Here is a 14,662-nt window from a genome sequence, read left to right on the forward strand (position 1 = left end):
TATGTCAATTGCTGGAACTTCTGCTTTTTGACCGGTAGACATCTGAAATATGGCATCATTATGTGAGTTAACCAATGCATTCGTTATAAATAAATGGGTAACGTGATTGTACTGGTTGCTTGAAATGTTTGTTATACATATTTTTTTTAACTCGTCAATATCGGCCTGAGAATGATTTCCTTCTCTTAAGCGATTTAAAAGTTTGGCAAAATGCTTGTTGTCCTTTTGTCTCATTTGTAACAGCTCATACATTTCAAAATAGGTTTTCCATAAGTTAGTAGCTAAGGGCGCATAGTCAGAATTACTGTTCTCGAAAATCCATCTATCGAATGCTGGCTGCAGTTGAAATAAATCTCCAACTGCAATAAGACTAACACCACCGAATGGTAGTTTGTTCCCCAAAACTTGTTCCAAACGTAAATTAAGAAAGTTAAACATGCCACTACCAACCATGGAAATCTCATCGATAAATATAACCTTAAAATTCTTCAGCTTTGATCTTATAGTATTTAATCTATCAGTGTCAAGACAACAGTACTGAAACCCTTTATTTGCAGGTATTTGGAATGCTGCATGCACAGTGTTTCCTCTTATGTTGTAAGTGGCTTTACCAGTAGGAGCAACCTTTACAACTTTCAGTTCATCCGGGTTGTCACCAGCCATACCACTGAAATATCTCATTAGTGCTTCATATAAAGCATTTGTAACCCAGCTTTTACCAACTCCAGCACCACCCTTAAAAAAAAAGTCTAAGAGGGTCATCACTTACTTTAACAGAATGTAAGACATGATAAAAAAACAGCTTTTGTTCTCTGTTTAACGATCTGGCTAATTCTCTAAATTGTTCATCATCCATTCTCTTTATCAACAATTGCTCATTATCACTTGATCTTGGGAATATGCCGATATCATCTAATAAATCATATTGAGAATGTTGTTTGTTTTTTTCAGGGTCAAAACAACCAAACAGATCACTTGCTTTTTGACCAATAATCATATCCTTTTCATCAAGATGCTGTGAATTTGGGGCTACACTACCAACATATTCACCGGATTGATCTTGGAGATCGTCAAGAGCCTTATCGAGTATGTCTGAGTGATGCTCATATGGAAAACTATTTTTTGTTATCACATCTTTTAAACTCTCGTACTTCTCTTCAAACGTTCCACATCCATGATCATGATTGAGATCTTTGTCTTCATTTCTCCAAGGCACATACAGCATAAGTTGTTCTCTATAATATTTTTCGGGGTCTTTATTTTTATTGTATCGCACTGAACGAAAAACCTTTGGCACAGTTCTTCTAGTAAGTTTAAAACCACCCCTCAGATCATATTCTTCTGTTTTAAAATCAACTTTTTCAGATTGAGTCTCAATTATATCAAATAATTTGTCATTAAAATCATTTCCATTTTCTGGTAGAAAATCATCAGTTGTTCTTGAAACATTGTTAGGACTTGCTTTTTGATTTGTACAATTATACCATGCAATGAAATCTGCCAAACACAGATTTTCTAATTTCTTAGGTCTTCTTTGATATCTTTTAATACAGTTATCTGACTCAATATCATCTGAACTATCTGGTAACTCGCGCAATTTTTCTATTGGTTTTAGCAGAAATGTTCTTTCATCAGGAATTGTTGTGTTGATAAATTGAACTTGTCTGGATGAATGTCGTAATGGCATTTGGAGTATCAAATATACTGCTTCTTGAGCACTTACTTCAACAGCGTTGAGGAATTTGTTGCCGATGTGTCTTACTTGATCTATCAACTCCTTATTTCCAGACTTAGCTTCCTTGCAAGCACTTTCAAGAAGTCTACTCATTCCTCTTTGTCCCTTTGTGATATACGAAAGAATATAAACCGCACATGAATACGGATCTAACACATACTGTATACCTAGGTTTGCTCTCCATGCTTTCAAAAGATCAGGATTATAATTGTTAATTGTTATATCCGAAGGAAGCCTTTGAAGAAAAATTGTTTCGCTTTGAATTGAGAAACGAGTAGAAAGAGTGTATTCATTAAACGTTAAACCTAAGCTTTGGATGAATTTGTCAAAACTTGAACTGACATTGTCGCCAAATTTCATGTTATTAAGAGTGTTTGTTATTCTTGTCAAATTGGCTTTTAATTGTGCAACGTCTTCATCCTGTAATATAGTCAAATCAAGTGGATGCAAGATCATAGTTGAAGGCATAGGAAATACTGGAAAGTTAAATCTGCAAATATTCTGACCTTTCTTTTTACACGTTTTCGCATGTCGATTTACCTGCTAGTTCAGTAACTCTGGATCAACGCCGTTTATCTCACCTTCACAAGTAACATACGTGTCAACAAATGCTGTAATTTCAGAGTTATGGTTTTTGCCTAATTGGGGAGCACCTTTCACCCAAAACAATGCATGAATGTGAGGAGATCCTCTTTGTTGAAATTCAACTCTATAAAAGTAGTCCTGTATCTCACTAATAGGCTTCTCTTTACTTTTCAAAAACGTATTAAGAAATACTCTAAACATGTGTTCAAAATTTCTGGCACAAGTTACAGGGTCTTTGCGAATTAACTCCGACTTCTTTTGCCACGCAGCTCTCTATTATCCGTGATGCACAGAGAAGTTGTCCGGAGTATGAACTTATTCGAAAAGATAAACTACTAACAGTGAAGAGCAAGTTATTAAAGCTTATGCCAAAGATCGATGAAGATGGAGTACTTTGTTGTGATGGTCGGTTGTGCAATGCAGAATTTCTGCTATATGAGGTTCGTTTTCCGGTTATCTTGCCCCGTGGCAGTTGGGTGACGAAGTTGATAGTCAAGCATTACCATGAGGTTGGACGACACACCCTGGAAACCAATCATACTTTGGCCAACATTAGTAATGAATGTTGGATCGAAGCTGCGCGATAACAGATTATGATAAAGGCGGCGAAAAAGGCGATCTGTGCTATTCTAAATAACGCTGACGTAAACGACGAAGAATTATCTACCATTTTTATTGGAGTAGAGGAATTCAAGAATTCAAGACCCCTTGCGTATCAGACATCCGACCCCAAAGATGCAGCTCCTCTTACTCCAAATAATTTTCTGCATGGTAGAGTTGAAGGTCGAACTGCCCCAAAGCCGTTGACTATGTCAAGTTCCATCCACAACAACGTTGGAGGAGAATACAAGAACTAATTAGCCATTTTTGGAGGCTGTGGATGCGGGGGTGGTTGCCAATGTAAAACGTTCGAACTAAATGGTGGGAACCAAAGCAAGATGTGAAAGTCGGAGACCTTGTTCTGGCTATCTCCGCCGATCAGAGTCGAGGACATTGGCCATTGGGTCGAGTGAAAGAAGTCCTTCCCGGAAAAGATGGACACATCAAGTTCAAATCCGTCAAGATATAATCACAAGAGCTATTACAAAACTAGCACCGGTTGAGTTTAACAATGAGAAGGCTTTGTCAGTTACCACTGTCAAAGGGGGGGGAAGAAATGTTGAGGAGACTGATGACTTTAGTTAAAACCTTAGTATTTGTTAAGTAATATTTGAATAGTTCTTTGTCTTACTTATTTTAATTACTTATTTTACTCTCACTTATTTTAGTAATATGCAAATATGTAATTATGGGATTAGAAGGTAGACATATAAAAAAGACAAAAAAATATTTATATGTTATTTGTCGTAGACTATAGTTAGCATCGTTTAATAAATTGTTAGAAACTGCTCTTGGTATGAGACTATGAGTATTCGATTCCTTCTTAACAGTAACAATGGTACGAATTTTGTCGGTGCAGAATGCGTGTTAAAGTCCATGGTGAAGAAATTAAATGAAAGTGAAGACCATCAGAATCGTCTGGAGAAGGAATTTCGTAGAAATTCCAGCCCTCGGCGAGCCCTCACTGGGGAGGAGTCCATGAAAGTTTGGTGAAATCCATCAAAACAGCCTTGTATTATACAATTAATTTGAGCGAGAAGACTAAGCGATCCAATCCGACTGATCTACAGTTATCCTCCCTGCTTGCAGAAGTTGAAAGATTCATTAAATCTAGACCGATAATGTATGTGAAAGGCGACCCGAAAGACCTTGAAGCCTTGACATCGATTTAAACAAACACAGCACCTCGCCAATCTCGTCTGCATCCTAAAAGAAAATGAGAAAACAGATGATCGTGGCCCCGACCAGCCCGAGACGAACAATAGGGAGGAGTGATGGTCCAGCCTTTGACACCAGCCTGATTTGTGCCCCGCTAGCCCGACTAAATGGGTGGCTTGATCAAACACAAGCACACATTGGTCGAGGAATTTTGCATGAATGAAACTACGGAAAAGGGTTGCTGCATTCTTTACAATTTTTTGGTCCTTTCTTATGAATAATTCATACTTAGTGTGTACAGTGGAGGACAAGAGCTTCTTATTGAAGACTTTGAACGGTAAAAGCTCGATTGTAACATATAAAAAATAGATATATTCTCGTATTCTATGGGCGAATTTGTAATGTACCTTGGAGTCCTAGTGTATTGTTAGTTTGACTTTTAATGTTGTTTTGGTCAGATGTACTTTTCCGTGGGACATCAAAAGTTTGTGTATTGTGTTTGTAATGTAGAATTTTATATTTTGTAGCGTGAAATAATAAAATGTTCAGAGAATGAACTAGTGATCTCCAAGGATAGTGCAAAGTTTGTGCCTTATAAGCATTAAGCAGAAAGTGGTTTCTTAGGAAATTCTGAGGTTGCTTTTTTCTGCACACCGTATAAAGAAAAGGTGTATTAGCTATGGTTACTGCGAAAGTTAACGAATCAAATGTGGGAATTTGAGAATGATCAACAATACTGCAAAATGGGTGCTAAAATGGGCCGATTTATCTGATTATAAACAGACAGATATTGTACAATCTTGCATGTCACTGCCCACCATGGTACAATTTTGCATGTCAATCTTGCACGGTGACGTTAAGTCGCATTGTAATTTCTTTGTCAATACAACCATTTGCCAGCTTCCGTTAAGCGCGCCTTCAAAACAAGGTTTTAAAAAGCTATAATTAGCATGCTTGACAAGTCAAACATGTCACTTTTACGGGTGTAACTTTCAGTTTTGGCGACGTCGCCAAAATTAAAATTTAACGGTAGCTTGTAATATTTTTGTACTGATTTTTTGTAATATTTTTGCATCTTGAATATTCAGGACCGTAAAAGATCTTAACTTGCGCAATCCCATTCCGATAACAAACGTCAAAAGTACAGTCAGTGTATTTTTAAAGTAGATGTAAAATACGACAAGGCTGTTTGAATTTTTTATTTTCCTATTTAGAGTTTGTGACAAGAGTTAATTTGTGGCATAATATTTATTTATTTTATTTTACACTTTTTCCTATAAAGAAATTCGGATACACATGGATACACACAGAGAAGAGGTTCCCCAATAAGGGAGTTCAAAAACAGTTGAAATAATTGCTCAGTAAACATTGAGGAGTGAGACTAACATAAGGAAAAATTATTCGACAAACAACTTGAAAACATATACACTTAAACAGGATAGGTGGCTGACAAACTACTTTAAAACATAAAGACTTACACAGAGCAGCTGGATTTATACACATAGAGAAGACTTTCTCCAATAACAGGTTTGCAAAAACAGTTGAAATAATTGTTCAGTAAACATTGAGAAGTGAGACAAACATTAGGACACACTTTTCGACAAACATGGCAAACAAACAGACGACAAATCAAACAATGGAAGTAGCGGGGAGTTAACAAACAAGTAAAAAACAGACAAAGAATAACAGTGGACAAAAACGTTAACGAACGAAATACCCCGCAAATTAGTCATGCACTATCGTAAAGTTAGCAACATGATTTCGTTAACGAGATAGTTAACGAACAAGTTGTATGACATTTCATACATACAGGCATTAAAGTCCTCGTATCTTCAGGATTGTAGATACTGTTCGAATGAAGTAGGAGATTTGGTGGTGTCTTTAACGGTACAAAGAAGCATGTTCCATGTACGTTGGAAGCTTTGATATAATAGCTGTTTATCACACTAACTGTTCGTTGAGTTTGACACTTATAGTTAAATTCAGTGTGGTAGCATTGATCGCATTACCATCACCTGTTTCTTGTACTGATACATTGATGGACGTGTTACAGTCGGCATTGTTTATGGCCACATAAAAAGATACACCATATCTAACTGCACGTTCAGATATTTAAAGTCTTTGTACGATATATTCATTCATGTGCATGGCAATAATATAAGTTTTGTAGGACGTGGTTGTATACGTTCCATGGTATTATGTTGAACCATTAGTATTCGACATGCGTTCGTAAATTCATTGGGAGATAAATCGTAGTTATTTACGTTCACCACTCTTCTTCGTGTGAGATAGAACAATGACGTAAGTTCTCAACTGAATAATCCGTTCACCTGTTTCTAGAAGTTGACAGTTCACCGATAATTAACAATAGTTGTAAAATTTCTTTTCGTGTCACTGGCATTAATTCGTTGTGACTTTTATGTTGAAACTGTGCATTCTTGTTATCTTTCACTCGGGAATTCGCTCTTTACGATTTAACTTGATAGTAGTTCGGTAGTTTTCATGTGACTTCATTGTATCACAATAACTGACAATTTACAATTGATAGGTGTGTTCCAGGAGTAGATATAGTGTGTAGTTATTAAAGTTGTGGATCTTCGTTCTTGCTAATAGTTGGTAAAATCCAAATTTTATCATTGAGACCTGAGGATGCAATATAGTAGTTTTGTTCTTGGATTTGTGTGATTTTGTCTGCAATAAAAAATAAGCACTTCAGTACATAGTTTACCTTAAATAAACGCAATACAGGAGTTTGAACAGCGGCAGGAAAAATTTTCTTAAATAGTTAGATGTGATCACAAACTTAACGTAATAATATGTTCCAGTACCTTAGTTATTGCTTTTATTCTCTTAGGCAGCTTCCTTTTATAGTGTTAAATGAAATGTTAATCTTTACTAAGTACGATGGATGACCATGTCACTGAAATAATAAAAAAATTTATAAGAATATACAAAATGACAATCACAAAATCAGATTTAAAAAAAAACTTACCTCCTCAAAGACTTGAGGTCATCACGGGGAAATCTTCCTCTGTCCCTAAGAAGTAGGGACATAGACCCTCCAATTCTTAGAGGAGGGCAAGAATCTTCTAGTCCTGTATCCAGTGTTTTGGACATTTTACCTTTGCTTTGAAGAATAACTTTTTTAGTTTTTAACTCATTCTGGACATTCTACCTTTGTTGTGAAGAACAACTTTTTACATTTCGACTATATTGCCATAGTGAACTGAAATTTTATCGTTTTTTTTATATATTAAGCATTTGTATTTATAGTAAGTTAAATATCAAATTAGTGAGAGGAAAATAGGTTTATGGTCGCTGAAGTACGATTCTAAAACTCCACTGCTTTTTACTCTTTCAGGGATATTAGTGTATATGTGATCAATTTGTGTTTTATAATCTGTTGTCACCTGTTTAAGAAGTTGGACGTATTGCTTTTCTTGGATTAAATACTTAGTAAGTGTATTTTTGTCAGATACATTTTCAAGAAGGTTAACATTAAAATCACCAAGAATGATAACAGGAGTATTTGGATAATTTATATACGTAGAATGTAAATGTTTAAAGCATCTATGAACCTTGAAATTTTTACTTTTGATTTAGAGCGATAAATTCCTACAATATGTAAATTATTTACTGGTTGGTTTACTTTAAGTAATGTCATTTCTACATGATTATAGTTGCACCTCAAAGGTTCTGACATTAGTTGTATATTGTCCTTTATGTAAACAGCAGTTCCGTAAGGTGTTCTAGCACCATCTGGGATGAAGTCATTTCTGAATAGTTGAAAGCCTGAAATCTGATATAATTCACTGTCGTCATTACTACATAGAGCAGTTTCTACAAACATATTGATATCTGCGGCTTGTACATTATAATCACTTGCAATGTCAGCAACATGAAGATGCAATGATCTGACATTTTGGAATAATATTTTAAATGCTCTACTAGTATCTTTATAAAGAAATGGAAGGTGACTTTTCAGTACAGAATTTTGTCTTAGTCCTGTCATTTCTTCTTGTACTTTCCTGCTCACTGCTATTTTCTTTTCGTTCAAATTAAGAATATGTAATCCCGAAATGTTTCTAAGTCTGCTAAGTGCGACGTAATGCATGTGCTCTCGCTTTAAAGATGGAAGGTCAACAACGGCTTCATTTAATGTATCTCCTTGACAACGGTGAATAGTCTTGGCTGCAGATGGTCTTAAGGGAAACTGTCTGTGAAGAAGTTGTATTTTATTTTTGGTGAACTGTCTTTTTATCTCAAGAATTGGAACCCACATTTTTTCTATACTCTGACTGTAAAGATAAGAGTATTCTCTGCGATAATCATTCCCAATGTGTTCTTCTTGAAATAAAACCCAGATGATACTTGGTCTTGATGCACCTTCTACGCGGTAATCGATTTTCTTGATGATACATTCAGCACCATTAGTCATACCATCTACAACTGATACGTTTGTCGTGAGGTCATACTTAGCTTCTTTAAGTATTGAACACACTGAGTACAAGCCCATGGTTTTCGAAGGATCGTTTGGGATTTGCTTTTTGAGTCTTTCTTTTAAATCGTCAGATAAGTCTCCAAGTACGATATCTATTGCTTTAACATTGACCTTTTCATTTGAAGATCTCTGAAAAACGTCATGGTTATGTTGATCAACTGCCATATTAGTACTGAATAAATGCGTTGAAGATATTGGATAATCAGGATGTTGTGGACTAAGGTTTAAAATTCTTTCCTTCAAAACCTCAAGATCATTTTCAGTATGATTTCCTTCTCTGATACGATTTAAAATTTGAGCAAATTCTTTGTCTTCTTTTTGTCTCATAATTTCTGATAATTCGAACATTTGAAAATATTGTTGCCAGAGATTTGTTGCTAATGCAGCATAACCGTCCTTTGAATTCTCAAATATCCAATTATCAAATACAGGTTTCAGTTGAAACAGGTCGCCAACAGTTATTATACTAAGACCACCAAATGGTTCTTTTGTGCCCATGATTTGTTGTAATCTTTGGTCAAGAAAATTAAACATACCACTGCCCACCATAGATATCTCGTCAATAAAGATAACTTGCATTCTGTGTAACTGAGATCTTATTGTATTCAACCGGTCTCTATCTAGAGTACAATAATTAAATCCTCTGTTCGCGGGAATTTTAAACGCGGCATGAAGTGTATTTCCTCTTATGTTAAAAGCAGCTTTGCCTGTCGGGGCAACTTTTACAACACTGACATCATCAGGATCATTCTGAGGTTGAGAATTTAAGTATCTTATAAGAGCTTCATACTAAGCATTAGTTACAGTACTTTGACCTACACCAACACCTCCACTTAAAAATAGTCTCATTGGCGGCTTATCAGTCTTGATAGAGTTCAGTACATGGTAAAAAAACTCTTTTTGTTCAACATTAAGTGATTGGACAAGTTTTCTAAAATAGACATCATTCAGCCTTTTTACAACAAGTTCTTCATCATCGTTTGTTCGGGGATAAATGCCAATATCATTTATCAAGTCGTACTGGGCATGTTGTTTATCTTTTCCAGGATCAAAGCATCCGAATAATTCACTTGCTTTCGGGCCAATTTCTCTGTGTTCATCTCTATACTGTGTATTTGGAGCGACTAAATTATCTTCACTTTCAATATCTTGTACGGCCTGATCAAGAACTTCGGTGTGATTCTCATATTGTTTTCTGTTTTGTTCTATCACATCTTTGACAATTTCATATTGGTCTTGGTAATTTTTCGAGTCCTTCAAATGATCTGTATTTTCATTCCTCCAAGCAGTGTAAAGCATCTACAATAATTTTCTGCATCTTTGTTTTTATTAAATCTAACAGACCGTATTATTCTTGGCTTTTGCCTTTTCACCAGCGATATTCCACCTTTCATTTCATATTGGTCATTTTCATTTTTTTCCTGTTCTTTATCAGAAAGATCATCATCTACATTATCATCGAAATTACTCTCTAAAAGATAGTCATCTATTAATGTTGAATTTGATTTGTGTTTGCTTTGTTGATTACTGTTACTTTTGCAATTGAACCAAGCGACAAAATCCGCCAGACATAAATTTTCCAATTTCTTTGGTCTTCTCTGGTATCTTTTAATAATGTTATCTGATTCAATATCAGCAGAATTATCAGGGAGTTCTTTAATTTTATCCATGCTTTTTAATAAGAATGTTCTTTCATCTGGGTCAGATGTATTGATAAATTGGATGTCTCAAGATGATCATCTCAAAGGTATTTGCATTACTAAGTAGACAGCCTCTTGTGCACTTATTTCGACAGCATTGAGAAATTTGTTACCAATATGTCTCACTTTGTTAACAATGTTCTTATTGCCTTCTTTTGCTTCTTCGCATGCTTTACGAAGTAACTTGCTCATTCCTCTTTGACCTTTAGTAATATATGAAAGTATATAAACAACGCAAGCATAAGGATCTAACACATACTGAATATCCATATTCGCTTTCCATGCTCTGAGTAAGTTTGGATTGTAACAGTTAATTCGTATCTCAGCAGGTGATTGTTTCAATAATAAAGTGTTATGTTTAAGAGAAAGTCTTATAGCTTTTAAATATTGCTGTTCCGATAAATTTAACTTTTCGAGAAACTCGTCAAAGGTCATGGTTTCATCAGCTTTAATAGAGTTTAATAAAGAACGTAGTCGTTCTAAAGCTTTCTTTAGTATATCCAAGATATTTTCGTCTAGATCAGTTTCAGATAAAGGCTCTAAAATCATAGTTCTTGGCATTGGTGGTAATGGAAAATTAAATCTGCAAACAGCATTTCCCCTTTTCTTGCACGTTTTGGAGTGCTTATGTCTTTGTAAATTTATTAGTTCAGTTAAGCCATCTGAGTCAGTCCTACACGAAATGTAGGTGTCTACAAATTTGGTAATAACTTCATCGGAATCTTTACCATACTCGGGTGCGTTTTTTATCCAGAACAATCCATGGATATGTGGAGAACCTCTTTGCTGGAATTCAACACGATAGAAAAAGTCAACAACTTCTCCAATTGGATGGCATGAATTTTTTGTAAAATTGTGAATAAATAACTGCACCATATCTTCAAAATTTCGTGCACATGTTACTGGATCTTTTTGTATCAGTTCAGACTTCTTTTGCCAAGTCATTTGTTTAACCTCATCGTCAGTGTATTTTTTTTTGTCAATAAGACGACCAAGAATTTTAATCAAATGAATCCAGCGCGTTTCAGCAGCTGAAAATGAACAAAACCATGTAGGCGTCCCAAGCTGACGAATCATTGCAAATAGATCTTTCTTACATCTTTCAAAGTATGGAGGGGAACCGCGTAAATTTCTTAAAACTCTGAATCCTTCATCTAAATTGATTAACTTATTAACAGAACTTTCAGACTTCAAATCTCCTGCTGTGTAAGTCTTACCCTTAGTTTTACATTTACGCAACGATAAACTTGCACTTCCTTGAATTTGTTTGATCTGCAATTTTTTTAATTTGTAAAAAATGTTTGGTACAGACTGAGCAACTCTTCGATCCTGACTTCTTCTTAATTCCCACTTACAAATCGTACTATAGTGAACAGGCACTAGTCTTTCACTGTTATCAGCTTGACGTTTGCCACAATAAATGGTAGGGAAAGACAGAAATTCAGCATCTTTATCTAAAAATATACCAAGTGGTCTGTTTCCTTCTCCTGGTGCAAAACTGATTATTTTAATGGTGTTTATAACCGAGACCACGTTTCAATTTTATTGGAATAGTTTGTGACTCATTCAATGGTCTTGGTAAAACACTAACGGTTGTGTTAACATCTGCAGGAACATTAACTACATTCCATGAATACTTAATTGACCTCCACTAGGCCATTCCCGTACCTGCATAAAAGGTATTCTTGGAGAAATTAGTCTTTCTTCGAGAGGTGTTAAGTTTTTTAAGACCTCAGGCTTTTCTGGGAAGGTCATTTTGTTTGCTTTTGCGCAACTTGGAATTTTACCAACTTTTAAGTTTGAGTGACATGTACCACATATCCATTCAGTGTTATCAATACTCTTCACACCAGTTAGAGATAAATTAAGGATATTTTTTGAACAAGATTTATATAAAGAAACATTACATTCACTGACAGATGATCTATACCATAATTGATCACAACAGGTACAAATATATTCTGGTCCTACACTTATGTTCTTATGAACTAACTCAATTGCCTTTGTAAGGCAAATTTGTTGTCTTGAATCATCAGAGTTACTAGGTATCTCTGGAGTCTCAGCTATACTGTCATTCAAATTATTTTCTACTTTCTTGTATTTATTAATCATTGTTCCATTCTCACTACAATCTAACTTTCTTTTAGCATATTGTCTTTTCTGGGTATCTTTAACTCTTTCTGGATACTTTTGCTTGTACATAACATTCGACAATTTTGACGATTCTGCAACCTTTTCAGGATTTAATTTTCTATATGTTGCAGTAGTTGTTTTATTTATTTCTTTAACCTTTTCGGGATTTAATTGTCTGTATGTTGCAATGGATGTTTTTTTAAATTTTATTATCCCATGTACATTACAAATATTAATATTAATACATTATTACAATATAGATATTTGGGCTAGAGACCTACTAGAAACCTTTGCAGGCTTTTGTAACTAGGCCACTAGTTGTGTTCTTTTTAGATTACTTTTGTATTTACAGTAATTATTAAATGAAGATTATCAGGCAGAAGAAAAGTTTTTTATGGTATATAGAAGATATTTACAAATTTGAAGTGAAATACTGTAGTGTTTACGATATTAAGATAAAGAGATAAAGAGTTAGCATAAATTTGTACAATCACAATTGATCGGACATTGCTGTTTAACGAAACTGTGATTTCTGAAACTATGTATATGCAACTGAATTTAGCAGAAAGTGTTTCTTAATTAATTTCTTGAAGGTATTATAGAAACATATGTCTTTCAGATTAGCTTCTAATCTGTTCCACACATCAACTCCTTTATTTGAAAGAGTGTGTTTTACATAATTTGTTCTCTTATAACATTTAAAAAGTTTTGTTGCGTTTCTTGTATTATGTAGATGAATTTGGTTGTTTGTAACGAAGTAGTTAGTGAAATATTCTGGTAAATTATTAAGATGATGATATCGATGCATAAACAAGGCAGTTAGGTAATTGTTGATTTTAAAAATATCTAGAATATTTAATTCTTTGAATAAATCCTCGGTGTGTTCCAAGTACGACTTAAATGTCATTAAACGTACAATTTTTTTCTGAATATTCATTACCTTATTAATTCGGGTTTTGTATGTGCTACCCCAAATTAAATTGCCATAAATTAGATATGGATAGACTAATGCATAATATATTAGTTTGATAGCATTTCGATTTAAGAAATGTCTAATTTTAGCTATTATTCCGGACGCCTTGATGAGTTTTTTTGAAACATTATTTATATGATCATTCCATGTCAGACATTCATCAATGATGATACCAAGAAATGTTGTACTTTTAACTTGTTCTACATTTACATTATTCATGGTAATTTGAATTTCATGTTTTGGTTTTTTTAGAAGATCTAAATAAAATGAATTTTTTTTTTTCGATATTTAGAGATAACTTATTGACGTTTAACCATTCTGTAACTATATTAATTTCAGTTTGTAAGATTACATTAAGTGATTTAAGACAGCTGTTGCTATAAAATATATTAGTGTCATCAGCAAATAATATGAATGATAGTAATTTGCTGCACTGTTCAATATCATTTATGTAAAGCAAAAATAGAATTGGTCCAAGAATTGATCCCTGTGGAACCCCACTTCTGATCACCATTTCACTTGACTTAACTTGGTCATATTTCACTATTTGTTTTCTATTTTCCAAATAATCTTTAAACCATAGTTGTGTTATTCCCCGTATACCGTAGTGTTCCAGTTTTTGAATCAGAATCCTGTGATTAATAGTGTCAAAGGCCTTTGACAAGTCAAGAAAGATTCCTATTGTGTATTCACCTTTTTCGATTGCTTTACTAATTTTGTCAACAAGTTCAATGACTGCATGCTCAGTGGATCTATTTTTTTCTAAAACCATACTGACTATGTGTTAACAATCTATGTTTTTCAATGAACTTCATTAATCTCTTACACATCAGTTTTTCCAGTAATTTAGAAAAACAAGTGAGTACAGAAATTGGTCTGTAATTTTTGAATTCATTTTTTTGATTTGCTTTGTAAATTGGCGTAACTAGAGCTATTTTTAGGCCATTAGGAATACTTCCATTAAGGAAAGTCAAGTTGAATATGTGTGACAGGGGTTCAGAAATTTCCTTAGCAATTGTCTTAATGACATGTGAACTTATACCATCGTAGCCTGGACTTTTTTTAGAATTTAAATTTTGAATCTCAATTTCGACTTCATGTTTGGTTACTGGTTCAATAAAAAAATTGTTTTTATTCTTATTAATCAGGTATTTCAAAGGTTGTTTCACTATCTGGAAGTTTTTTTGCTAGACCTGGTCCAATATTTACAAAATACTCATTGAATTTATTTGCTATTTTGCATGGATCATCAATGATTTCATTGGAAGAGTCGCCAT

The 14,662-nt window shown here is 34.2% G+C and overlaps 1 protein-coding gene and 1 pseudogene across 1 annotated transcript; both read right to left on the bottom strand.

The window, feature by feature from the left end:
* Positions 1–1,199: 1,199 nt before the first annotated feature.
* Positions 1,200–1,828, bottom strand: LOC114531165 (annotated as a pseudogene).
* Positions 1,829–9,835: 8,007 nt separating this feature from the next.
* On the bottom strand, positions 9,836–10,471 carry LOC114531172. Its single transcript, XM_028552828.1, is given in 1 exon segment — positions 9,836–10,471. A coding segment is annotated over 1 exon segment (636 nt).
* Positions 10,472–14,662: the final 4,191 nt, after the last annotated feature.

The sequence above is a fragment of the Dendronephthya gigantea genome, unplaced genomic scaffold, assembly GCF_004324835.1.
Source record: "Dendronephthya gigantea isolate DGI-Jeju-01 unplaced genomic scaffold, DenGig_1.0 000069F, whole genome shotgun sequence".
Classification (NCBI taxonomy): domain Eukaryota; kingdom Metazoa; phylum Cnidaria; class Anthozoa; order Malacalcyonacea; family Nephtheidae; genus Dendronephthya; species Dendronephthya gigantea.